Source organism: Neofelis nebulosa, chromosome 17 (assembly GCF_028018385.1).
Source record: "Neofelis nebulosa isolate mNeoNeb1 chromosome 17, mNeoNeb1.pri, whole genome shotgun sequence".
Classification (NCBI taxonomy): domain Eukaryota; kingdom Metazoa; phylum Chordata; class Mammalia; order Carnivora; family Felidae; genus Neofelis; species Neofelis nebulosa.
Window position 1 is genome coordinate 8,534,810 of NC_080798.1, and position 24,486 is coordinate 8,559,295.

At 53.8% G+C, this 24,486-nt stretch overlaps 1 protein-coding gene across 6 annotated transcripts; it reads right to left on the minus strand.

The window, feature by feature from the left end:
• Positions 1–5,448: 5,448 nt before the first annotated feature.
• Positions 5,449–24,418, minus strand: CPT1C (carnitine palmitoyltransferase 1C). 6 transcript variants are annotated; one of them, XM_058706233.1, is made up of 20 exons: positions 24,303–24,396; positions 23,708–23,770; positions 23,429–23,583; positions 18,598–18,737; positions 16,863–17,034; positions 16,528–16,629; positions 16,303–16,440; positions 12,504–12,581; positions 12,170–12,277; positions 11,982–12,066; positions 11,480–11,675; positions 11,133–11,315; positions 10,572–10,677; positions 8,863–8,979; positions 8,340–8,504; positions 7,948–8,082; positions 7,150–7,302; positions 6,557–6,670; positions 6,326–6,418; positions 5,449–5,768 (listed from the first exon to the last, which is right to left on the minus strand). In XM_058706233.1, exons 3-20 carry the CDS (start codon positions 23,567–23,569, stop codon positions 5,583–5,585), a joined length of 2,412 nt encoding a protein of 803 aa, XP_058562216.1. In that variant the 5' UTR covers positions 23,570–23,583; positions 23,708–23,770; positions 24,303–24,396; the 3' UTR covers positions 5,449–5,582. The 6 variants fall into 6 exon arrangements, 5 of the variants coding, with proteins under 5 accessions (XP_058562216.1, XP_058562214.1, XP_058562215.1 ...); XM_058706231.1 differs by lacking the exon at positions 23,708–23,770 and having other exon boundaries at positions 24,303–24,418; XM_058706232.1 differs by lacking the exon at positions 24,303–24,396 and having other exon boundaries at positions 23,694–23,747.
• Between the last annotated feature and the right edge of the window lie 68 nt (positions 24,419–24,486).

Below are 24,486 nucleotides of genomic sequence, written 5' to 3' on the forward strand. Positions count from 1 at the left end.
CACAATGCCATTGTTACACGTAAAGAATTAACATAATTTCTCCGGGCGCCTGGGAGGCTCAGTCGATTAAGCGACCTACCTCAACTCAGGTCATGATTTCACAGCTGGTGGGTTCGAGCCCCACGTCGGGCTCTGTGCTGACAGCTCCGAGCCTGGATCCTGCTTCAGATTCTGTGTCTCCCTCTCTCTCTGTTTCTCCCCCGCTCGCACTGTCTCTCTCTCTCAAAAATAAATACAAAATTAAAAAAAAAAAAACAACCCAAAGATGGAACTTTGGGGCGCCTGGGTGGCTCAGTTGGTTGAGCGACCAGCTCTTGATTTTGGCTCAGGTCATGATCCCAGGGGCGTGGGTTCGAGCCCGCACTCAGGGTGGAGCCTGCTTAAGATTCTCTCTCTCCCTCTGCCCCTCTCCCCTGCTTATGAGGTCTCTCTCAAAAAAAAAAAAAAAAAAAGAAAAAAAAGATGGAACTTTAAAAACAATTACATATATTTTTTGCCATTTAACAAATGCTTATTGAATGCCTACGTGAACGAATTCCTCTTTGACAATATTTATGCTCGTCTCGCGATTCTCCGATCCACGCTTGTTAGCCTTGTCACGAGAACCCCTTAGCACGCACTTCCAATAACTTGTAAAATGGTCATTTTACCTTTGCGAAGAGCTGACAAGGAGGCGGAAGTGGAGCGGAAGAAGCGCACCTTCTTCAAGTTCAAGTTCGCCTGCATTGGCGTGGACCTCCATCACTGGGGGGGGGGGGGGGGGGCGGGCAGGGGGGAGACGTGACCAGAGCAGCGGAGGCAGCAGCACAGAGCCCAGCAGCGGCTAAACCGGAGTCTGCGCAGGAAGCCGCACTCCCTGCTAGGGCGCCTGCGCAAGGCCCAGAGGGAGGCTCGCACCTGGAGACGCCCCAGGTGGTTTAGGAGCACCTGCGGGACACGATCGTCCTGCCGGGACACGATCGTCCTGCCGGGGATGGTAGGCAGCACGGGGGGTGTCTGCAGGGGCAAGACCTTCAACCAGCTGGAGATCATGCCCGAGATGACTGGCCACTAGCTGGGCGAGCTCCCCATCACCTACAAGCCTCCATGGCACCATCCGGGCGCCCATTCAAGCCGCTTTCATGCCTGTTCTGCCGATAAAGACACAGATCTCTCTCTCAAAAAAAAAAAAAAAAAAAAAAAAAAGTCACTTTATTTTGAAAAAATTTTGGCCTTACAGAAGATCACTGAAGTGACAATGAGCTGTCAGTGTAGGTTCAGCAACTGTGGCCGATGTCCCACTCTGGTGGTGGTGGTGGGAATGGAGAGAATGGGGAGGCTGGAGTGGGGCAGGGAGTATATGGGAGCTCTTTGTGCCTTTGCTGTGAGCCTAAAACTGCTCTAAAAAATAAAGGCTATTTTGGGGACGCCTGGGTGGGCCAGTCGGTTAAGCGTCTGACTTCAGCTCAGGTCATGATCTCGCGGTCCGTGAGTTCGCGCCCCACGTCGGGCTCTGGGCCCGCTTCGGATTCCGTGTCTTCCTCTCTCTCTGCCCCTCCCCCGCTCATGCTGGGTCTCTCTGTATCTGAAAAATGAATAAACCTTAAAAACTAAAAAAAAAATAATAATAAAATACAAATAAAGTCTATTTTTTAAAATTAACATTCATTCATTTTTGAGACAGGGAGGGAGGAAGGGGCAGAGAGAGAGGCAGACAGAGGATCCGAAGCCGGCTCTGTGCGGACAGCAGCCAGCCTGATGCAGGGCTTGAACTCACAAACTGTGAGATCGTGACCTGAGCCAAAGTCAGACGCTCAACCGACTGAGCCACCCGGGTGCCCAAGAAAGTCTGTTTTATTTTTATTTATTATTTTTTTTAATGTTTATTTCTTTTGGACAGAGACAGACAGACAGAGCTGGGTGTGGAGCCTCGTCAAAACAAAAAACAAAAAACAAAAAAACAATGTAGTACAGAGGGTGCCTGTGCACTTTTCACTCTGCTTCTAATGTTAACCTCTTGGCTAACAATGATCAAAACTCAGTACAGTGGGTTGAATAATGGCCTTTATGTTGGTTTTCTTAGGCTGCCATAACAAAGTGCCAGAAACAGGGTGACTTAAACAACGGAATTTATTCCCTCACAGGAAGGGGGTATGGTTTTAGTGGGAGATGAAACGGAGGACTGTGTTCATTTTCTGTTGCTGCACGAGAAGGTACCCCAAGCTTAGAGGCTTAAAACACACATTGATTATCCCATTAATTTCCATAGGTCCCAAGTCCAGGCAGAGTTTTGTTAGATTCTCCACTGCAGGGGCACCCGGCTGGCTCAGTTGGTGGAGCATGTGACTCTTGATCTCAGGGTTGTGAGTTCGAGCCCTGCTGGTTGTAGAGATTATGTAAAAATAAAATAATAAAATAAAATAAAATAATAAAATAAAATATGTTTTATTTTTATTTTTTAATTTATATTGTATTATTTTATTTTATTTTTATTTCAATTTATTTTTGTTTTTATTTTTTTTAACATTTATTTATTATGGAGAGACAGAGACAGACAGAGCATGAGCGGGGGAGGGGCAGAGAGAGAGGGAGACACAGAATCCGAAACAGGCTCCAGGCTCTGAGCTGTCAGCACAGAGCCCGACGTGGGGCCCGAACTCACAAGCCTCGAGATCATGACCCAAGCCAAAGTCAGACGCTTAACCGACTGAGCCACCCAGGCGCCCCTATTGTATTTTTATTTTAGATCGAGAGAGCAAGAGAGTGAAAGGAGGGGAGAGGGGCAGAAGGAAAGAGAGAGAGAGAGAGGGAGAGAGAATGCCGAGCAGGCCCCATGCCCAGCAAGGAGCCTGTCACAGAGGTCGATCCCATGAAATGTGAAATCATGACCTGAGCCAAAATCAAGAGTCAGTTGCTTAACCGATTGAGCCATCCAGGTGCCCCTAGTAAGATCTTAAAACAAAATAAAAGATTCTCCATTCCAGGGTCTCTCCAGGGTACAACTCATGCACTGACCAGGGCTGTGGTTTCATCAGAGGCTCTACTGGGGAGAGAGCCGCTTCCAAGCTTCCTTAGACTGTTGGTGGAATCCATTCATTTTCTGTTGGCTGTATGACTGAGGGTCCCAGAGCTTTCCTGGATGTTGGCGGTGGTGACCCTCAGGTTCTAGAAGCCACCCGCAGTTCTTTAGTAAGGAGGCTTTCTCAACATGACTGCAAGCCAAAAAAGACAATCCCTCACCCCATGGAGAGATTAAGGGAGTGATACACCATTACCCTTGCAATGTCATATTGGTTGGAAGCAAGCCATGGGCCTACCCACATTCAAGGGGATTACACAAAGGTGTGGACCTCAAGGATGGGAGATCATTGGGGGTTACCTCAGGCTCTGTCCTCCATGGGGATGGATCTGAAAATGGGATTTAGGGGCGCCTGGGTGGCTCAGTCGGTTAAGCGGCCGACTTCGGCTCAGGTCATGATCTCGCGGTCCATGAGTTCGAGCCCCGCGTCGGGCTCTGTGCTGACAGCTCAGAGCCTGGAGCCTGTTTTAGATTCTGTGTCTCCCTCTCTCTGACCCTCCCCCGTTCATGCTGTCTCTCTCTGTCTCAAAAATGAATAAACGTTAAAAAAAAAAAACTAAAAAAAAAAAAAAAGAAAATGGGATTTAGTTAGGGATATGGGGTTGAAACTGAGGTACCTGGAGTTTGCATAACTTTTCTACTGCTGTCTATTAAAACAACAACAACAACAAAACATGACAGCTGAAAACAGCAAACATTTATTATCTCACAGTTTCTGAAAGTCAGGAACTCTGCAAGGCAGGAGTCTGGCTCAGGGTCTCTCATGAGGTTACATCTAAGAGGTCAGTTGGGCCGCAGTCATCTGAAGGACTGAATGGGGTGGGAGGCTCTCCTTTAAAGATCATTCCCTCACATGTTCCTCCCTGGTGGTTGGCAGGAGGCCTCAGTTCTTCATGATGTGGGCCTCTCCATAGGCTGCTTGGATGTCCCCATGACACGGCAGACGGCTTCCCGCAGAGCAAGTGATCCCGAGAGGGCGCAAGAAGGAAGCCAGGATATTTTTCACGTCAGTCACTTCTACCACATTCTTTTAGGAAAATGAGTCACTAAGTCCAGTCCATACTCAAGGGGAGAAGGATTAAGGTCCACCTTGTGGAGGGAAGCGTGTCGAAGTCTTTGTGGAAAAAAAATGTTTTTTAATTAAGTAAACTTGACCTCCAATATGGAGCTTGAATTCACGATCCCAAGATCAAGAGTCGCACGCTCTACTGACTGAGCCGGGCAGGTGCCCCACTTGTCGACATTTTTTTTTTTTAATTTTTTTTTTTAACGTTTATTTACCTTTGAGACAGAGAGAGACAGAGCATGAACAGGGGAGGGGCAGAGAGAGAGGGAAACACAGAATCTGAAACAGGCTCCAGGCTCTGAGCTGTCAGCACAGAGCCCGACGCGGGGCTCGAACTCACGGACTGTGAGATCGTGACCTGAGCCGAAGTCGGACGCTTAACCGACCAAGCCACCCAGGCGCCCCACTTGTCGACATTTTTGAAAGTACCAGAGTTAGTGGGTTGGGTCTGAAGGTTTGGGTTGGTGGCAGTTAAGCTGTGCACGGTTTTAATTTGTTGTTGGGCTTGTGTGTTGTTACGCTTGGTGTGGTGGAGACCACAGGGCTTGGCGTCATGGAGTACAGGAATCATGGCACTGGTGGGCTGGATCACTGGGGCCTTGGTGTGGTCAGACGGGGTTGGTGGTGACATGGCTTGAGTTGAGCCGGCGGGCATCGTAGTGGTACTGGGGGTCGAGTAGCGGTGTGATCGAGGAGTGCGGTGTTTAAAGCATAACTCTGGGCCAATTTTAAGTTTGGGGTATGGCGGAGATTGGATGGCAGTTTTGGTCGGGTGACGGAGGTTGGAGTTGGATGTTTTTGCGCCGTTTGTATGCTTCCGGTTGTGGTTGTGTTGTCGGGGGTAGTGGGGTGTGGCGTTGCGGAGTCATTGGTTTTGGGATCGTGACAACGGTCAGGCGGAACATTAGGCAGAGCCTTTCCCAGTTGTGGGAGTGGCATCCGTCACGGAGGAGGAGGTTGGAATGGCTGGGGTTGGGCTGAGGAATAAGAATTTTGGGGGGTTCATCGGAGGTCTCAACAAGGGTGGCTGGAATGGTGTCGGTCTTGATGTTTGGGGAGGGCAGTGGTGTTGGGGCAGCAGGAACTGGGCTAATGAGAATTTGTGGGGTTATTTGACTGAGACTGGCCTCGGATGGTTGGGTCTGGTGTGACTGGAGCCGGGAATTCAGTAGGAGTGGGCAGGGTTGGGGGGTGTGCCTGAAGTTGATCGTAATGGAGAATTCACGGTTGGGCCTGGGGATGGAGGGGAACTTTTCTTCTCCTCCACCCTGATTCTCACCCCTCCCACCCCCTGTGAGCCCAACGGCATAGCGAACACCACACACCCAGCTTACACGTCTTTATTGGACCAGATGCGGGATTTCCAAACCCAAACAGGCTGCCTCTTGTCCTGCACCAACCCAGTCGTAGAGACCCTCTCCCTAGTTCTTGGGGAGGCCAGCTCCCTGCTGGAAGGGGTCAAAGGTTGGTGGATTTCGTGGGGGCCCTGGAGCCCCCAGTGTGGCAGGGGAGAGAGCCATGCCTGTGCCCCGAGTCCTCCTCCTGTAACCCTCTGCACCTGAGCTTAGGGCGCGGCCCCTCCTGGAACAGGCAGGCCACATCCAACAATGCATCCTCAATGTGCTGCCCCAGCCGGTGGGAGTCCTGGAAGGAGAAACACGTCATGTCCAGGAGGAGCCGGGACAGGGGGTTCCTCGGCGCTGGAAGACAAGAGGGCTGGTCTGAGGGAGGAGGCGGCAGGGGACTGGGATTCCTGGGTCCGGGGGCAGCATTGAGCTAGGAGTCTGGACTCCTAGCTTGTAGAAGAGGGAGCTGGTCTGGACTCCTAGGTTGTAGGAGAAAAGGGAGCTAGGAGTCCAGACCCCTGGGTTCTGAGAGAGGAGGGTGCAGCGGGGGGGGGGGGGGGGGGGGCGGGGGGGGGCGGGGGGGTTCCAGCCTGTCTCCCCATTAAAATTTTTTTTTTAATGTTTATTCTTGGGAGAGAGAGACAGAGACAGAGACAGAGCGACACAGAGAGAAGACAGAGCATGAGCAAGAGAGGGGCAGAGAAACAGACACACACACAGAATCTGAAGCAGGCTCCAGGCTCTGAGCTGTCAGCATACAGCCGAGGCAGGGCTCGAACTCACAAACAGTGAGATCACGCCTGAGCTGAAGTCGGAGGCTTAGCCAACGGAGCCACCCAGGCACCCCTGTCTCACCGTTTTTGTGCTAGATTTTTTGCTGGAGATGTGGAAGGTGATGGTGTCATCCCCCATGAAGATGTACGAAACCCCATAACCGTGGTCATCCGCCTGGAGAGGGGCAGAGGCAGGGGGAACAAACTAGCCTCCAGGCCCCTCCTCCCCAACTAGGCAGGAGCGCGGCCCCGAACTCCCTCCTCCCTCTGGGCCCACGTCCAGGGAGGTGGGGTCAGGCCCCGGGGCACTCACAGGCCCGAATCCCCCACCAGAGGAAACATAGTCGGGGTAATTGTGGACGTCGAACAGGTGGATTTGCTGAACGGGGATCTGGCTGGTGGCCAGCTGCCACTGCTCCGAGTGAACCTGACGGACAGAGAGAAGACGGTCAAGGATGCGGTGAAGACCAAAAGACCAGCCGGTCCGCGCCCCGTTGGCTCAGCTCCATTCCACGCAGCCCGGGCCCATTCCGACCTCCCCCTCGCCCCCCGACGGCCTAGTTCCCCCAGTTCGCCGCATTGTTGGCTCTGCCCTTCTCCTCCCTGACCCCAGCCTCCCCTTTCTGACCGCGCGGGTCCAACTCTGCTGGAACCGCCTTTCCCTCGGTCTTCCTGACCACGCCCCCGCCTGACCACGCCCCCTCGCCTCTCTGACCCCGCCTCCTCTCCCCTTCTCTCTCTCTCCCCCTCTTCCCTCCCTGCCCTCTCCCTGCCTCTCTTGCCGCAGCCCCGCCCCCGCCCCAACTCTCTCCTCTAACACCTCCTTTTGCCCACCTCACCCTCCTCGTCCTGAAGTCCCTCTCTTCTCCCCTGGTTCCCCGCTTCCCTCTTTCCCTGCACCCTAACCTGGTCCAGAAAAGGCGACTGCAGGTGCAGGAACTGGGACACGATGTAGAGAGCGAAGAGGTGGCGGTCGACCCCCTGTCCGCTCATCGCGGCCTTCAGCAGAGCCTGGTGCTTTTCCACGGCCAGGCGGAACATGGCGCGGCGCTGTGGTTCCTGGGGTCCCCCCGGGAGGTCACAGGTCATGGAAAGACAGGAAGTGGGCTTACTGCTGGGGCCTGCCACACCCCTGGCCTCAACCCAGCTTGCAAACTCCCTGCAAGGCAGAGATACCAATTCTACTTTGCGGAGGGGAAACAGGCTCAGAGAGGGGGAGTCACCTGCCCGGGGTCACAAGGCAAAGCAGAGGCAGGTGGGTTCCCAGGTCTGTCTGATCCAGGGCCCCAGGTCCTTCCATTGAACCATAATAGGTAGCGGGAAAGGGAACAGAGGTGCGTGGGGGGTTTCTGAGCAGACAGGTAATGTTGGGAATATGTGGAAGGGTACAAATGGAAGTCCTAAGGTGACACAGAGGTTAAGTAATCAAAGAGAGACACATTGTGGAACCAGAGATCCCTGTTAGGTGATCCCCCAGTGCCCTGTGCGACCCCCCCCAACTAAAGCAAGTATCACACTGCACTGAAATATCTCTGTCTCTCCCCACCAGTGAGCTCCTTGAGGTAGGAGACCAGGTCTGGGTCCTCCTTTGTCCATAATGCCCATCATGGGTCCCGGTCCTCAGAAGGTGCTCCATAAATATTTGCAAGTGCATGAACGAGTATGTGGAAATGACCAAAGCCTCAAAACGAGGCCCACACCCACTGTCTTCTCTTTGTCCTCCATGGCTCTCACAAAGTTGCAGGCCTCTCTGGTGCAAGATCGCACCGTCTCCGTCCGGCCTTCCAGGAACAAGCGAGTCATGGTTGACTCATAAGTCAGGCAGAATTGACCCCTGTCCTGGGGGGGGGGGGGCGGCAAGGAAGGGAGAAGCCTGTCAGCCGGGCTCTGGAAATCACAGACTTGACCCACTTCTGGGTGGACCTCCCGCCTCCTCCTGCCGGGAGAATGTGTGACTGGGGGAGACAAATCAAGATGGTGGCCCCACAGTGGCAATGACCAAAAAAGCGTCACCAAAGGGGCTGACAAGGGAGGTCTTGGGGGCCCAGGGGAACCAAGGTCCCGAGAAGGGGTTGGGGTCGAGGAACCCAACTGACCCGGAAGTGGGCCAGCTGCAAGGCCATCTGGATGAAGCTGTCTGAAGAGAGGTGGCAGCGTTTGATGAAACTCTTGCCGAAGTGGGAGAAGGGGAAGACATGGCAGTCAACGTTTCCAGACAAGGTCTTGGCTCCCCTCAGGGCTAGAGAGATGGACAGATGGATCTGCCAGAGGAGGAAGGAGGGAGGGATGGCTGGGGTTACAGATGGGGTAGGGTTAGAACTGGGAGTGGGGAGGGAAGCGAAGGTGGAAATCGAGTCAGGGTAGGGGTGGAATGTGGAAATGGGGACAGAGGCGAACGTGGAGCTGAAGGGCTGGATTAATGATGGCGGGGGGGACTGAGGTTGGGCTGAAGACCGAATCGGGTCGGGGAGGGGGTTGGGGTTTCAGGTGGGGAGGACTGGATTGGGCTGGGATTGGAGATGGGGCCAGGGTGGGATTGAGTTTGGGGATGGGGATGAGTTTAGAGTCAAAGCCAGGGGGTTGCAGACTTGGAGGAGAGGCCCGGGAGCCCAGTCTCACCTTTTCTGGAAGGTCCCAGTGCAGCCGCTGGGGCTGGGGCAGTGAGGGATCAGGGTGCCCTTTGCAGTGGCCGTCGGCTGAGTAGCCCAGCTGAAAACATTCTGTGGCCAGAGTGAACTGTGTACAAACAGAGGCTGTCAGAGTCCCTTCCTCCCTCTGGATTGAGGGCTCTCTAACCAGGGACTTGCTTTCGTAAGTCCCTTCTGGGGGTTGGGGGGGGGGGCAGTCGTTGAGAAACAGAAACCTCTGATGTTCACAGGTGGGTTCTCAGGTTCAAGTTCATTGAGAGTAAGTCCAATACTAATACTCAGCTGGTGCCTACTGGCCTTTTACTTCTGACTAGTAGACAAAAAGCCACCAACGGTGGCCCCCGACTTCCCCAGACACCCCTTACCCTCACCCCCACCAGGATCCTGAGACCAGAGAGATAAAGCCCAGCACAGCATGGGCCGCCAAGGGGGTTGGTGTCCATTCTGACTGAGTGGTGCCCACGCCCTGATGGTTGTTAAATTTTATTTTATTTTATTTTTTATTTAGTTTTGTTTTTGTTGTTAAATATTTTAAATCAGCCCTGGTCGAGCACCTGCTACCCACGAGCCTTTCCCTTATTCTCATGATAACTTAGAGAGACGGGATAAAGATCCCCATTTCCGCATTAGAAACAAACATCAAGAAACACTTTATGCCTTGGAGTTTCCACGTATCTTTATCATACTCTATGTGACATCTCTTCACTCAAAGTTGATGCGCAGAGACCACAGGTTGATATGAAGGGTCTGAAAGTTAAACTGAATTGACAGTTTCATCGGCCAGTATCATCAAAGGGGGAAAACTCCCATCTTACAAATTCAAAACAGGTACAGAAGAGTCCATGCTTACCCAGGGCTGTTCCTAAGATCTGAAAGGGGCCTCCCTTCCCCTCAAACATGCTGGATCCCACCCTGGGCCTCACCCAGTACCTCATGCAATGCTATGGAAGAGTGGGAACCTGAGAGGGTGTAGACGGCACCTGCTATGATTTAGGGACTAAGAAAAAAGAGAAAATAAAGGGGCGCCTGGGTGGCTAAGTCAGTTTCGGTTTCGTGGTTTCGGCCCAGATCATGATACCACATTTCGTGAGTTCAAGCCCCGCATCAGGTTCTGCACTGACAGGGTGGAGCCTGCTTGGGAGTCTCTCTTTCTCCCTCTCTCTCTGCTCCTCCCTGCTCTCTCTCTCAAAATAAATAAATGAACTTTAAAAAAAAATTAAAAAAAAAAAAGAGAAGATCGAGATGCTAAGGTTCTCAGGATTGGATGGGAGCTTACAGAAAAAAGAAACTCCAACCCTTCCATCTGATGAAGGGGAGAAATGAGGCTCAGAGGAGGGGAGTAACTTTCCCAAGGTCACACAGCAAGTCATCACACTGATTCAGTGTATTGTGGTTGAAAGGCCTCATTTTCTGCTCTCAGAACATTCTGGATCCATGTTCTTGCTCTGCAATTCCTGGCTCTGTGACTCTGGCCAAATCACTTCCCTTCTCTGAGCCCCGGCTGCCAACTCATCAAAAGGTCATAATCCCAGACCCTCTTTTCTTTGCTGGGTGCCCCCCCCCCATCTGGTATCTGCTTGTCTGAGCCTCTGTCTTCCCCCTAAGCGTAGGCCCTGGAGAGGAAGGTCTTTGGAAATGGGGCCGATGGTCCCCAGGGCAGGAGGGGACTGGCTGCCTTACCTCCCACATGTGTCCTGAGATGGGGCAGTCGGCCCACGAGTGCTCCACGCTGAGACCCAGCTTCCCATTGGAGAAGACGATTAAAGTGAAGGATTTGTCAAACCAGCTGCAGGCGAGAATTCAAAGTGGTCACCAGAGAGCCAGGGCCAAGAAGGAACTTGGGTGCTCTTGGTGGAAAATGCAGGAGTGTCAGCGTGGGGGGATTTTTCTGGAAACAGGGCTGGTATAGGGATCTCTAAGAGGGTGGAGGTCTCCACCAGGCAGTCTAGATGGTTTCTGAGGCATGTCTAAGGCTTGGAAAATTGGGACATCTCGAGGGAACATGCCAAGCAAGGTTCAAGGCTCACGAGGAGCTGAGGGGTTAGGGGGATTCTTCCGGGAACCTCAGAAATCACAAGGGTGCCTCGTGCACATCTAGGAAGTTGTCTGAGGATCTCTAGGTATGGAAGTCCCAGGTCTGGGGTCTAGGGTCTGCTTGTCTAGTGTCCAGAGTCCCAGGTCTGGAGACCGGGTTCTGGGGTCACAGGTTGGGGTGAGGTTCCAGTCCAGGGGCTGACTCACCGGTCATGGCCCCTGCCAGCCAGCAGGGCATGGGCATAGGCATCCAGTGTAGCTGCGGGGTCCTCCCTGGTGAGCCCTGCAGGTTCCGAGTCCAGTGATACGAAGAAAGCAGCTCCTTCCACGGCCTCCAGGGTATCCTCAGCCTGGGTCTTCAGGGAACTCCGTACCTGGGCCCACACGTCCCTGTGGCGGGGGTGGGGGAGGGGGAGGGGGAGGGGGGGCGGGGTGACTGTACCTGAGCCCAGGCTGGCCCCGTACCCCCCAGCCCCCACCCAGCCCCCACCCTTGCCCTTCTACAACCCTGGGAGGCTGGCTGGGCCCCCGGGGCCCCGATCTCCCGCCCTCACCTGGGAGCAGCGGTCAGGGCCGCCAGATGCTCCTCCTGGGGGCAGGCGGGGGAGGGGTCGTCCAGGATTCGCTGGAACTGCTGCTCCAGGGCCCGCGGGGACAGCAGGCCGCTCTGGGAGTGGGTCCCCACGCGGTAGAATCGGCCACGGTGGAAGACGGCCACGTGTCGGCTGTCGCGGAGGTGGCGGATGTGGTCTAGGGGCGGCGCGGGTGAAAGTGCAGAGGGCACGAAGGTCAGTGGCAAGAATAAGAACAAGGGTCATTTATCAGGCACTTCCTGGGTGGCTCGCACTGTCCTAAGTACTCATTTCACCCTCACTACCCTGTGCACCCTTATAATCCGGTTTCAGAGACGAGGATACCCAGGCTCAGAGAGGGTAATAGCTTACCCAGGTCACACAGCTAGGGAGCGATGGAGCTGGGATTCGAACCCAGGAGACCATGCTCTCAGCTACTACACTGTTGACGCCTCTGCCGGTGCGGGGCCAAGAGGAATCTCACCTTTCTGGATGCCGGGAATGCGCGTGGTGTTGAAGATCTTCTCATACTGGGCAGAGCATAAGGGCCGCATTCCCATCAGCAAAGTCTGCAAGAGACCACGGGCTCCCGAACTGCCTCCCAGGACCCGCGTGGCCCCACGGCCACAGGACCGCAGTCTCCGTGTCCGGCCCACAGGGCGGCCCTCTTACAGGCAGGATCTCCTGGCGGTTCAGGCGGTGGCGGTAGAGGAGGAGGGCGTGGACCGCGTTCCCAGCGCGAGCGGCCTGCACCGGCGTGGGAGTGACGTACAGGAAGTCCTGGGGCCAGCCGAGGGGACCGCAAAGCGCCCGGGGTCAGGCGTGCCCCTCACGGGGACACTGACCCCCAAACCCAGATCCTGACCCCAACAGAGGGCGGGATGGTGAACCACAGACTCTGATTCGGGTCACGGCCCCGAAGCTCCACCTCCTACAGAGACATCCCAACCCTAGATCCTTGAACGGCGGCCCCGCCCGGCTCCCAGCCCCGATGTTCCCTCCTCACCATCATGTAATAGTTGCTGTTCACCATCAGCGAGTGCCGGGAGCGCAGATACACAAATTCTTCCCACCAGTCACTGACCTAGGAGTGGGGCCGAGAGACGCACAGCTGGGGTGGCTGCGGCCAAGCTGGGGAGCGGGGCAGTGGGAGCGGCAGGACCCCCAAGACTTGGCGGCCGAGTCCCTGAGGGTGGAACTCAATGAAGGAGGCCATCGTGATCAGTAACCAGCAGTAACCCCGAAGTCCATCAATTGGGGATCAGTTAGCTAAATCGCGCTATACTCCTGTCCCGGAATGCTACCAAGCTGTTAAAAAAAGCACACGGCCGGGCACCGGGGAGGTGGGGGGGGGGGGGGGGGGAGGGGGGAGGTGCTCAGTGGGTTCAGCCTCTGAGACTTCGGCTCAGGTCATGATCTGGCGCAGTTCATGAGTTCCAGCCCCGCCGGCAGCTCGGTGCCTTGAACCTGCTTCAGATTCTGTGTCTGCGGCTCTCTCTGCCCCTCCCCCGCTTGCACTCAGTCTCTCACAAGTAAATAAACATTAAAAAAAAAAAAAAAAAAAAAAAAAAAAAAGAACAAGGCAAGGGGCACGTAGGTGGCTCAGTCAGTGGAACAACAGACTCTGATTTCAGGTCTTGATCTCAGGGTCCTGAGTTCAAGTTCAAGTTGGGCCTGGGGCCTCCTTTAAAAAAAAAAAAAGTAGGGGTGGCTCAGTCGGTTGAGCATCTGATTCCTGATTTTGGCTCAGGTCATGATCTCACGGTTTCATGCTGACAGTGGAGAGCCTGCTTGCGATTCTCTTTTTCCCTCTCTCTGCCCTTCCTCTGCTCACACACTCTCTCTCAAAATAAATAAGCAAAACTAAAAAAAACTACGTATCACCAAGACCCAAGTGTCCAACAAAAGATGAATGGGCAGCCAAAACGAAGCCTATCCCTACAATGGATTTTTTTTTTTTTAAGATTTTACTTTTAAGTAATCTCTACACCCAGGGTGGGACTTGAACTGGCAATCCTGAGGTCAAGAGCCACACACTCCTCCAACTGAGCCTGCCAGGCGCTCTTACGATGGAATGCTAATATAAAAAGGAATGAAGTTCTGATGTGCACTGTGACACGGACAGACCCTAAAAACATTATGCCAGGTGATATGAGTCAGACACAGAAGGACAGATCGTGTATGATTTTATTTGCATGAAAAATCTAAAATAGGTAAATCCCTAGAGATAATAAGTGGAATAGAGGTTACCTGGCACTTCGGGGAAGCAGGAATGGGGATGTATTGCTTAATAGGTACCGAGTTGCTGTTTGGGATGATGAAAAAGTTCTGGAAGTAGATTGTTCTGATGGTTCCAGACATGGCAAATGCACTTAATACCACTGAATTGCATACTTAAAAATGGCTAAAACGGAGGCGCCTGGGTGGTTCAGTCAGTTCAGCGACAGACTCTTGATTTTGGCTAAGGTCACGATCTCACTGTTCGTGAGTTCGAGCCCCAATGGGGATTCCCTGCTTGGGATCCTCTCTCTCTCCTTCCCTCTCTGCAACTCTTGTGCTCTCGCTCTCTCTCTCTCTCAAAATAAGTAAAATAAAGTTTAAAAATGTATTTTAAAAATGGTTAAAATGATAAATTTTATGTTATGTCCATTTTATCACAAATATACATATTTAGGTTACATATGTTTTATATACTATATTAAGTCTATATTTTCTACAAATTATAAAACATATAAGCATATTATATATTATGCAATTGAAAATTACATGTAGGGGCTCGTGGGTGGCTCAGTCGGTTCAGCGTCCGACTTCAGCTCGGGTCATGATTTCACAGCTGGTGGGTTCGAGCCCCACGTTGGGCTCTGTGCTGACAGCTCGGAGCCTGGAGCCTGCTTCCGATTCTGTGTCTCCCTCTCTCTCTGCCCCTTCCCCGCTCGTGCTCTGTCTCTCTCTGTCTCTGTCTCTCTCTCTCAAATAAACGTTAAAACAAATTTTAAAAAATTACATGTAATATAGAAATAAAATTTACATAGCATAAATAAAAAATATAGATAAAAAGTCTAAGTGAGAGGAAAGCACGGTGTCAGACTTTAGTTGGCCTTCACATTTTTTTTTTTGTTATACATAAGATAACAGGATATGTTATAATTGGTGGTGCCTTAGAAGTCCAAAGAAATACATACATCGTGCGTGTGTGCAGGCGCGTGTACGTACGCACGCGCGCGCATACGCACACGCGCATGCGCATTGGAACAGACTCCCGTCCAAGAGCTTGAAGGAAAAAAAATGTAAAAACTAAGGCCTGGCTTCCCTTCTCCCTCTCCAGACACGACTCGGTCCCCTCCATAGCGCTTGTCCGTGCTGCTGCCCCTCGTGGCTCTGTCTCAGTTCCTCCTTCCTTCCAAGTCCAATGCTGTCACCCAGGCCTCTTTCCTGAGCCTCCACCCAGGTCTCCAGCTGCCCCAGGGCAGGTCCCCGGCACCCCCAGGCCTGTCACACCTGCCCCCACGGAGCTCAGTGCCTTTGCCCCAGAGCTGCTCCCCTTCTCCCCATCTCAGGGACACCCCCGCCGTCCCCCCACCACGTGAGGCCCGTAGGCGCCACCCTTGGCATCTCCTCAGCCCCAGCCTGACAGTCCCAGCCCCACCCCCCCACCCCCGCCCCCTGACTCTGCCTCATACCCTCTGGCCCAATTCCCCTGTCTGACCTTGTCCTCTACCCGCCCCCCCTCCCCCGCATCCTCTCCAGCCTCCCAGCCTCCAGTGTCTCCCCTCCAGTCTTTCCCCCACACCAGAGCTGATCCTGACCTCCCCCTGTTCAGAATACTCCCATGGCTCCCTAGCACCCCCAATAAAAAGTCCAGGATCCTCAGCTGGAGTTCAGGCCACTCCCCGCCACTCAACCATTCCCTCTCTTGACGACCACCCTTCAATCCCTGTGTCCCAGCGAGCGATGCCCTCCTGGTTCCCAGCCCATGTCCTACAACTGCCGTACTACTAACCTCCGCTGGGCCCATTCCCTCCTACCAACCACACCGGTTCAAATTCTGTCCAACCCTCAGGGCTCAGGCCTAGTAACTACTCCTCCTGGAACCCTGATCCTCTCGTCCAGTGGCGGCGTCCCCAGACCACCCCTCCCCCCCCCCCCCGCAGACGCTCACACCACCCCACCTTTCTTCGCTGCTACCTCCACCTGATCCCACACTGCCTGCCCCCTATTTATGACTTCCTCCTACAGAATAGGAGGCCTGTAAGCCCCGATTTGAGTGAGTTGCTGTCTTGCTCTGTGCCTCAGTTTCCCAAGGAGCTCAAGACAAAGGCCTAGCTCCTGAACTCGGAATAGAAGCCCATTTGGGGAGGATGCCCTTACTCAAAAGGAGGTATGGATAAAACCAGAACAACTCTGGGGGCGGGGGGGTTTAGACCACTGGCCTGCGGGCCAAGGAGCTGAACCGTCTGAGTCCGGGAATTCTGGTTCCAATCCGGGAGGGTTGGGGGCCGAGCTGTGGATGTGGGCAGGCCCTGGAGGCGGGGCTTAGATTATGGATGTCGGGCTCACGTCGGAGCATGCAGGTCCCGGGAGAGGCTCAAAATGTTAGCACACGATGGATATTGGAGAGTTCGAGCAGCTCAGAATATTGGAGCATCTAGGGCGGGGTTTAAACTGCGGGAGCGTGTGGGCGGGACTCAGAACGCGGAGCAGGGGGCGGGCCTGCAGGTTGTGGGCGTGTCGGGGGCGGGCGGGGCGTAGAACCCCGCCTTAGGAAGGCGGGCTCAGAACCTCCGCGTTCAGGGTGGGGGACTCACGTAATTGGACGCCCACCAGGACTTGAGCCGCAGGTACCACTGCAGCAGCGACGCCTGCAGCCTCAAGAATTCCTGCGCTAGGACAGACGTCAAGTCGAAGTCCTCGTCGGAGAGGATGGGCCGGACAGATTCCAGGTACTGAGGGGCAAGGAGCAGATGGTAGGCCGCGCGCCCGCCCGCCCCCGGCCGCCTCCCGCCCCACGTGGAGGTAGCGGGCGGGCCCACCTTGCGCACGGTGTCCTGCACGGAGGGCACGGGCTGGCGTGGCAGGGAGCGCTGGTAACTGAACAGCATCGGATTGCGACCGGAGAAGATGCGGACCAGGGCCTGGAGGGAAGCGGGGAATTAGTGGGTCACTGCACCCCTCCCTGGGATCCGGGACCGGGATCGGGGGTTGTACATGGCAACCTACAGAGAGAATGGGGTTGGCACCCAGAGAATGGGGGGACAGACCCAGGGGGAGGCGTAGAGACCAGAGAGAGATGGACAGGGTCCCAGAGAGAGGGACATAGAGAAGTGGGTCCCCGGAGGGCCTGAGCAGGGCTCTGCCCTTCACATACCAGCCAGGTCTTGGTGGGCGAGGACATGGCTCCGTGGGGTTCAAGGAGCCAGCCATGGTAGGACAGAAGCAGCCTCAGGGCCACGTGAAGCGTGAAAATCAGGGCTCCCCACAGGCACGAAGCAAACAGCGCGGCTGCCAGGACTCCCCGAAGCCTGTGGTGCTGTCCACCCCTGGGGGAGTGAAAGAGACACCGGGCCTGGGTCTCCTGGCCTCAGAACGCCCCTTCCCTCCAGCCCCACCAGCCCCTGCTCTTCCTGATAGTCTCTGACCCTGATCTTTTGACTAGGGGCCTATCTTCTAGAATTGGAGTCAGTCGTAGAAATCGAGTTTCCTAGGGGTACCTGGGTGGCTCTGTCAGTTAAGCGTCTGACTCCTGATTTCAGCTCAGGTCATAATCTTATGGTTTGTGGGTTCAAGCCCCTCATCAGGCTCTGCGCTGACAGTGTGGAATCTGCTTGGGATTCTCTGTCTCCCTTTCCCTGCCCCTCCCCTGCTCATGCTCGCTTGCTCGCTCTCTCTCAAAATAAATAAAAATAAAACGTTAAAGAAATTTTAAAAAATGTAAGAAAGAAACTGCTGATCTAAAACCACAGTAAATCAACATGTTTGCAAAGTGGCAATCAGATAGACATATGAGCAAATCCCACCTGGAGGACTAGGAGCGAGTTGCTTCCCCTCTGTAGACTGGGTAAGTCTAGCCTTCCTGGAAATTTCTACCTCTGATCCTGGGTCTGCCCTGTGGGACTGTCTGTACAAAATCTGAACCTTCTTTCCCAGGAGGACGAAGCCAAGAATTAGAACCTGTCACTTCCCCCACACCCGGCTCCCAAACCGTTCCCCCAAATGGCAATTATAATAACACAACCATTCCCATTTAGTAACCTTCTGGCACTGTATGGAATATTCCATGTGCATGCTTTTTTTTTTTTTTTTTTAAGATTTTTTTTTTTTTTTTTTAATTTATTTTTTTTGGGACAGAGAGAGACAGAGCGTGAACGGGGGAGGGGCAGAGAGAGAGGGAGACACAGAATCGGAAACAGGCTCCAGGCTCTGAGCCATCAGCCCAGAGCCTGACGCGGGGCTCGAACTCACGGACCGGACCGCGAGATCGTGACCTGGCTGAAGTCGGACGCTTAACCGACTGCGCCACCCAGGCGCCCCAAATTTTTTTTAACGTTTATTTATTTTTGAGAGAGAGAGAAACAGAGTGTGAGCCGCGGAGGGGCAAAGAGAGAGGGAGACACAGATCTGAAGCAGGTTCCAGGCTCTAAGCTGTCAGCACAGAGCCCGACACGGGGCTCGAACTCAGGAACCACAAGATAATGACCTGAGCCCAAGTTAGACGTTTAACTGACTGAGCCACCCAGATGTCCCTATTACCTGTATTTTATAGAGGAAGACTCTAACACCGAGAATGGTTCAGTCTCTTGCCTAAGGCTACACAACTGAAGGCCAGTAGGGCTCCTACTTTTCTCGGTGCTTATATAACCATGTCTGGATATTTTCTAGTTTGTCAGCATCCCCCGTAGCAAGAAACAGACCGGATGGAAAATAGGCAGAGAGAAGGGGGGAAATCACCTCCTTTTTACTCATGCTGTACCTTTATTAATCTGACCCAAAGTAAGTCTCAGAGATTACTTCTCTTTAGCAGGCCACATCACACTGATAGAGAAGCTTACTGGGTGGAGGGGGAGGAATTAGGGAGGTTACTGGGCTCAAGCGGGGGAGCTCACCAGTCTGGCAGCAACTCTTCGATCTTCTCCATCAGTCCTAGGGAAGGATCCAGCTGGAGGAACCAGGCGAGCTGAATGGCACTGAAGAGGAAGAGCCAGCTGAGGGGGCTGGCAGGGAACACACCAGTAAGAAAGTCATTCTGCAGGGAGGAAAGGCACCCATTCAATCAATTAATCCTCCTCTAAGCACCATCCTTAGACATTGACAGAGCACCCAGTGTGCGCTGAATCCCGAGCTGGGTGCTCAAGACCCAGTGGGGACCAGAGAGATCTGGGTCATGCCCTCAGGGAAGTCAGTCAGGAACGAAGCGAGTGCTCATGCGATAAAAACAAGGCAGGCACAAGAGCCCTGAGCAGGATGCTCAGCTTGGAGGAGTCAGGGAGGGCTCCCTGGAGGAGGTCACTCCCAGGCAAAATGGCCCTCCATATACTGCAGGGGCTGGAGCTCAGCAGGCCTTCTAGAACTTTGTGGCTATGGAATGAATGAGGAATGCAAAAGTACTGGGGAAATGCATGGAAATACCTAACGCTTAACCAGCGCTCACTACCTGCCCGGCCCCTTTTCCAAGGCGGAACTCTTAAAACCCCCCCCAACATCTCTGTGCGGCAGGTACTCAGGTGATCTAATTTTGCAAAAGAAACCACTTGGGTTCAAAGTCACACAGAGAGCATGATAAGAGCTGCTATTCGTTGCCATCAGGGCTCCAGAAACCGCGTTCTCTTTTCCCACATTTAACAAATGGGAGAGCCTCAGAGATCACGGTTTAGAACTTGGGCTCTGGGGCCCTGGGCTCAAACCTCTGCTCTGTCACTAACAAGCTGAGTCACCGCGAGCGAGTGGCTTCACCTCTCTGTGTCTGTTTCCTCATCTGTGGAATGGGAACAATCCCAGTACCCGGCTCGTGGGACTGTCATGAGGACGGGATGAGAAAATGTCCTCCCAGAAACAGTTATTGTGGTCCTACAGCAGTGATAAGACAGCAAGATTCCTGCTCTCCTGGGGGACAGAGCAATAGCTATGTCAGTAAAGGATTTAGGGTAGTGTGGCAGGTGGCATTAGGGACTGTGGAGTAAAATAAAGCAAAGAGGGCTGGCGGGGCAGGGGGGAGGGGGGAGGGTAGTGAATTGCATAGCTCAGAGCCAGGCACACAGTAAGCGCTCAGTAAACATCATTACCAATGCTGCTTTCTTTCTATGGCTACCCTACTTCCTGTTGGGGATTTATTTATGTGACCATCTTCCCTTGGCGTGGCAAGAAAAGGTTACTGGCAACCGTGGTTCTTTGGCTGCTTATTATTTCGTTTCAAGAGAGGCAGTCTCTTCCTTTATCCGGGGCTCGGGATCGCGGTAGAACAGGGCTTCGTAATAACAGGAAACGTCTCCAGAGCCCTTCCCAAGGACGAGATGCCTCAATAAATCATTGCATTGCCCTGTATCTCAGCAAAACAGTAGTAAATACCATTATCTCTACCGCATGGGCGAAGAAAGTGAGCAGACAAGAAGTTTGAAGAACGTGTCCCAAGCCAGAGAGGGCCCACTGTCAACCCCTCAAACCGTCCAGAAGTCTTGTGACCCTAATGCAACAGGACAGGACGTAGTGCAAAGTTCCACACGGGGGCGCCTGGGGTCCGCTGCCTCTCATATCCATTTGGAAACCATCTCAGGAAACACTCTGACCTCCTGCTGCTGAACAGCCCACACGTGCGCTGTGCCACGTGCTTGGCCCAAAGGACCCACTGCACGTCATTCACAACAGCCCCATGGCACGGGTCCTGGGACCACGTTCTAGAAAAGCAGGATAGCAAGCGTGCGTATGGGTTCCACAGCCAGACTGCTAATTCTAGTCCTGCCCCGAGCACTGCATCTTGGCAGCTGTGTGACCTTGGGAAAGTTGAAGGCACCTCTCTGGGCCTCTGTTTCCTCATCTGTAAAGTGGGACAGAGAATAGGTCTACCTTAGAAGGCTATAATGAAGATCAGATGAGCCATACATTTATTTACTTTGAGTTTTATTTGTAAAAGATTTTTTTGGGGGAGCACCTGGGCGGCTCTGTCCGTTGAGCCTCCGACTCTTGGTTTTGGCTCAGGTCGTGAGTTCGAGCCCCACATCTCGTTCTGCGCCTGGCAGCATGGAGCCTGCTTGGGATTCCCTCTCTCTCTCCTTCTCTGTCCCTCCCCTGCTCGCGCCGTCTCTGCCCCTCTCAAAAATCAATAAACAAACTTAAAAAATTAAAAAAAAAAAAAAAGATTTTTAAGTCATCTCTACACCCCACACGGGGCTCAAATTCACGACCCTGAAAATCAAGGATCACACGCAAGCAATAGATTTAAAGGGTTTGGTGAGTGTAGAGCCCAAAACACACTAAATATGACCTGATGTGATTTTCGAAACGAGGAAGCAGAGACTCAGAGAAGTTAATAACACGCCAGAGGGCACCCAGCACTTACGACCTATGTGGAACCACCAGGATCGTAGGAATGGCGATGTTGGAGCGGTCACTTCTCTGCATCAGACCTTCTGCTAAGACAGCTCATGCTTACAACAATCCCTCAAGGCAGGGACTGTCAGGGACGCCATTTTATAAGTGACAAAGTTATGGCTTAGCAGGACGTCTATGCAATTTCAGCCCTGCGGTTGCTGAGGGCACAGCCCTCACCCTGAAACCAAGTTCCAGGAGCTACGACTTCAGGGTGGCTCCTAAGGTCCCAGAATGGAAGAGAAAGGACAGAAGAGCATCCAATGTCCCACAGGGAGAGAGGCAGCTATGTGATAGAAAGGGAAGAACGATCACTATTACAATGATCAATGAATACTAATGACAGGGTCTGGTGGGGCCCACCAGGCATAGGGGACTGACTCTGAGAAGGGCTTTAGGTTTTGACTCAAAAGTAGGGGTGGTGATGGCCAAAATTTTCAACAATGCAGCACTAGTCAAAATCCACTTATAAGTATAGAAACCAGAACAGCGGTTGCTTTGAGTCGCGGGGGGGGGGGGGGGGGGGGCGCTAACTGGAAAAGGGCTCAAAGGAGCATTCTAGAATGGCGGCAATTCTGTCTTGCTAGGAAGTTGGGTGCACAGGTATTGTCAAAATTCAAGGACTGTACCTTTTAAGAACCTGTGCATTTTTTTCTGAATGAAACGATATCTTAATTTTAAAAATATATGTGTGGCTCAGTCAGTTGAGAGTCTGACTTCGGCTCAGGTCGTGATCTCACAGTTCGTGGGTTCGAGCCCCATGTCGGGCTCTGCGCCGACAGCTCAGAGCCCGGAGCCTGCTTCGGATGCTGTGGCTGTGTCTCCCCCCCCCCCCCCCCCCCCTCTGCTCCTCCCCTGCTCGTGCTCTGTCTCTCAAAAATAAATAAACATTAAAAAAATAAAAATATATGTATATGTGTAGATGTGTGTTTATGTGTTTAACCCCAGGTTAATGTCCACATGATAATGTTCTAATTGATGAATTAGCCTGAGGCCCAGGAAGTTCCAGGGGCGGGGCTGAAGAAGCTCTTTGTTTGGGGGGGAGGGCGGGGGCTACCCACGTTGGGTGTAGAGGTGGGGCTCGAACTCACAACCCCGAGATCAGGAGTCACACGCTCCACCGACTGAGGCAGCCAGACACCTGGTTAATGAATAAAGAACAATCTTATCAAAAGCTAACACTTGGGGCGCCTGGGTGGCGCAGTCGGTTAAGCGTCCGACTTCAGCCAGGTCACGATCTCGCGGTCCGTGAGTTCGAGCCCCGCGTCGGGCTCTGGGCTGATGGCTCGGAGCCTGGAGCCTGCTTCCGATTCTGCGTCTCCCTCTCTCTCTGCCCCTCCCCCGTTCATGCTCTGTCTCTCTCTGTCCCAAAAATAAATAAAAAACGTTGAAAAAAAAAATTAAAAAAAAAAAAAAAAAAAAGCTAACACTTACTTGGCACTTGCCAGGGCCCAGGCAGTTCGCTCAGTGCTTACATGTAACAATTCATTTAATCCCCTCGACTGTCCCGTCAGGGGAGCTGTTATCATCACCCCTGTTTTACGTGTGGGGAAACTGAGGCTCAGAGAGGAGTACTTGCCCAAGGCCACACAGCTAGTAAGCGGCAGGGCCGGGATTCAGAGTCAGTCTCGGCCAACCCCGCAGGCGTTGCAGACTTGCGTTCAGACAGGGCGTGACCACCAGGGAGACACTATATGTACCCAGTGCCGGACTTCTAGAACTAGTGACCCTGGGGCAGGCATGGGTTCTGGTTAGACGTCGGGCATGGGCATTCTAGAACAAGGGCAGTGGTGAAGTGCATACGGACATTTGGAGGTTCACGTCTGGGAACCACAGGGAGGGCGCCCGGCGTATGGAGAGGGGAATTGGGGGTTCAGCGGCAGGCTTGAGGAGGCAGCCTCAGACCCAGGGGCTCGGGCTAGGAGGAGGATTGGGGTGCGGGCCTTCAGGATTGGGGTGTGGGCCAACCAAGATCTTCCCCGGGTCACAGCGTTCTGAGAGTACCGAGTTTAGCACCTGAAGATGAAAAGGAAAGGTGAGGGGAGCACCTGGGGTGGGGGGAAGGGGTCTGAATTCTAGAAATTGGATTGGGTGGAAGTTGGGTTTGCGGGTCTGAGGACAGAGGGAAGTGGTCCAGAAAGTGGTTGTAAGAGGTGAATGGAGGTTCCCAGTAGGGGAGGAAGTGAGCCTCAGAAAACCCAGAAATGGCTTTAAGGGGGTCCTGAAAGTCCACATCCAAACCCCCAGAAGGGGGGGGTGGGGGTGGGGAGGGATAGGATCCCAGAAGTGGGCCTCGGGCATCCCAGAAACACGTAACCGGAGTCTTGGAAGGAAACCAAGCGTGGCCCTCCTCACCCAGAAACGGGCGAGGTGCCTTTTCCAAGAGCGCAATCCGGAGAGGTAGATCTCCTGCAACACGGGGGCACTGAGCTCCGCTTCGGCCCCGTCCGAGGTCAGCGAGGGTCGGAAGCCCACGGCCTGGTGCGCTTCAGCCATGTCACGCTAGAGCCCTGGGAGTTGGGACAGAGGGTCATTTTCCAGGCCCCCAGCCTCAGACCCAGGAATCCGGGCTCCCAACCCCCTCCTCCTGCAGACCCAGGAATATAGGCCGACGGCTCACCCTTCCCTAACCACCTGAGGGGTCTTGAAGGACTTTGTCAGAGACGCGGGTGTTGGGGGGATGTCAGTTGGGGGCCTCTGTGAACGCATAGAGAGGCAGGAGGGATAACTCGCGCGAATCCCTTTTGCGACTCTGCTGAGAAGGAAGTGCAAGGCCGTGCGCCCCTCCCCACTAAAGACTTTCAAGATTCGGGGTTGGGGACGCGAAACCAGCCCAGGGTCGGGTTGCGGGGTCTGGAGAAAAACATTAGTCCGAGACCCATTGAAATGAACACCTGCCGGACGTTGGCACCGTCCGCCTCGTTTCCGCTTCCCATGCCAAGGCGGGGGAGGGGGGGGGATGGGACGGGCGGGGAGTGGCGGGGGAGGAGCAGGGGGAATGTCTATAAATTCTTCCGCTCCAGGATGGCCCAGCGTCCCCTCCCCCCTCCGGGGGCTGGAAGAGGTGGGGGAGGGAGCACCCTACTGCGCATGCCTCACAGCCAGGGATGCTGAGACTGTGAGCCGACGCGAGCTTCGAGGACAAGTGATGGAGAAGCCCGCACGCCCAACCCAAGACACAGGCCTCCCGGCCCCGCGGGAGCTCGGGTCCCTCCGGTGCGATACTTACCACGCTGAGTCAGACGTCCGCCGAGCCGATCCTGGAACCCAAGCCCCAGCCCACCCCCCCACCCCCGATTCAGAGCGCCAGACCCAAGTCTCCCACTTGCATATGTCCAATCCCAGTGCGACGAGTCCACGACTTGGTCGTCGGGCCTCCGGAGCTCCTGGCCGCTCCCGATTATCCAACATCC

What these genes read in the sequence shown, in the direction of transcription:
- CPT1C (XM_058706231.1), bottom strand. Translation starts at nt 23,569, where the DNA reads ATGGCTGAAGCGCACCAGGCCGTGGGCTTCCGACCCTCGCTGACCTCG. An exon ending in GAAGAGTTGCTGCCAGACTG is followed by an intron (nt 17,035 to 18,597) that starts GTGAGCTCCCCC and finishes TCACTCCCCCAG; the next exon opens with GGGTGGACAGCACCACAGGC. An exon ending in TCTCAGGACACATGTGGGAG is followed by an intron (nt 8,980 to 10,571) that starts GTAAGGCAGCCA and finishes GTTTGTACACAG; the next exon opens with TTCACTCTGGCCACAGAATG.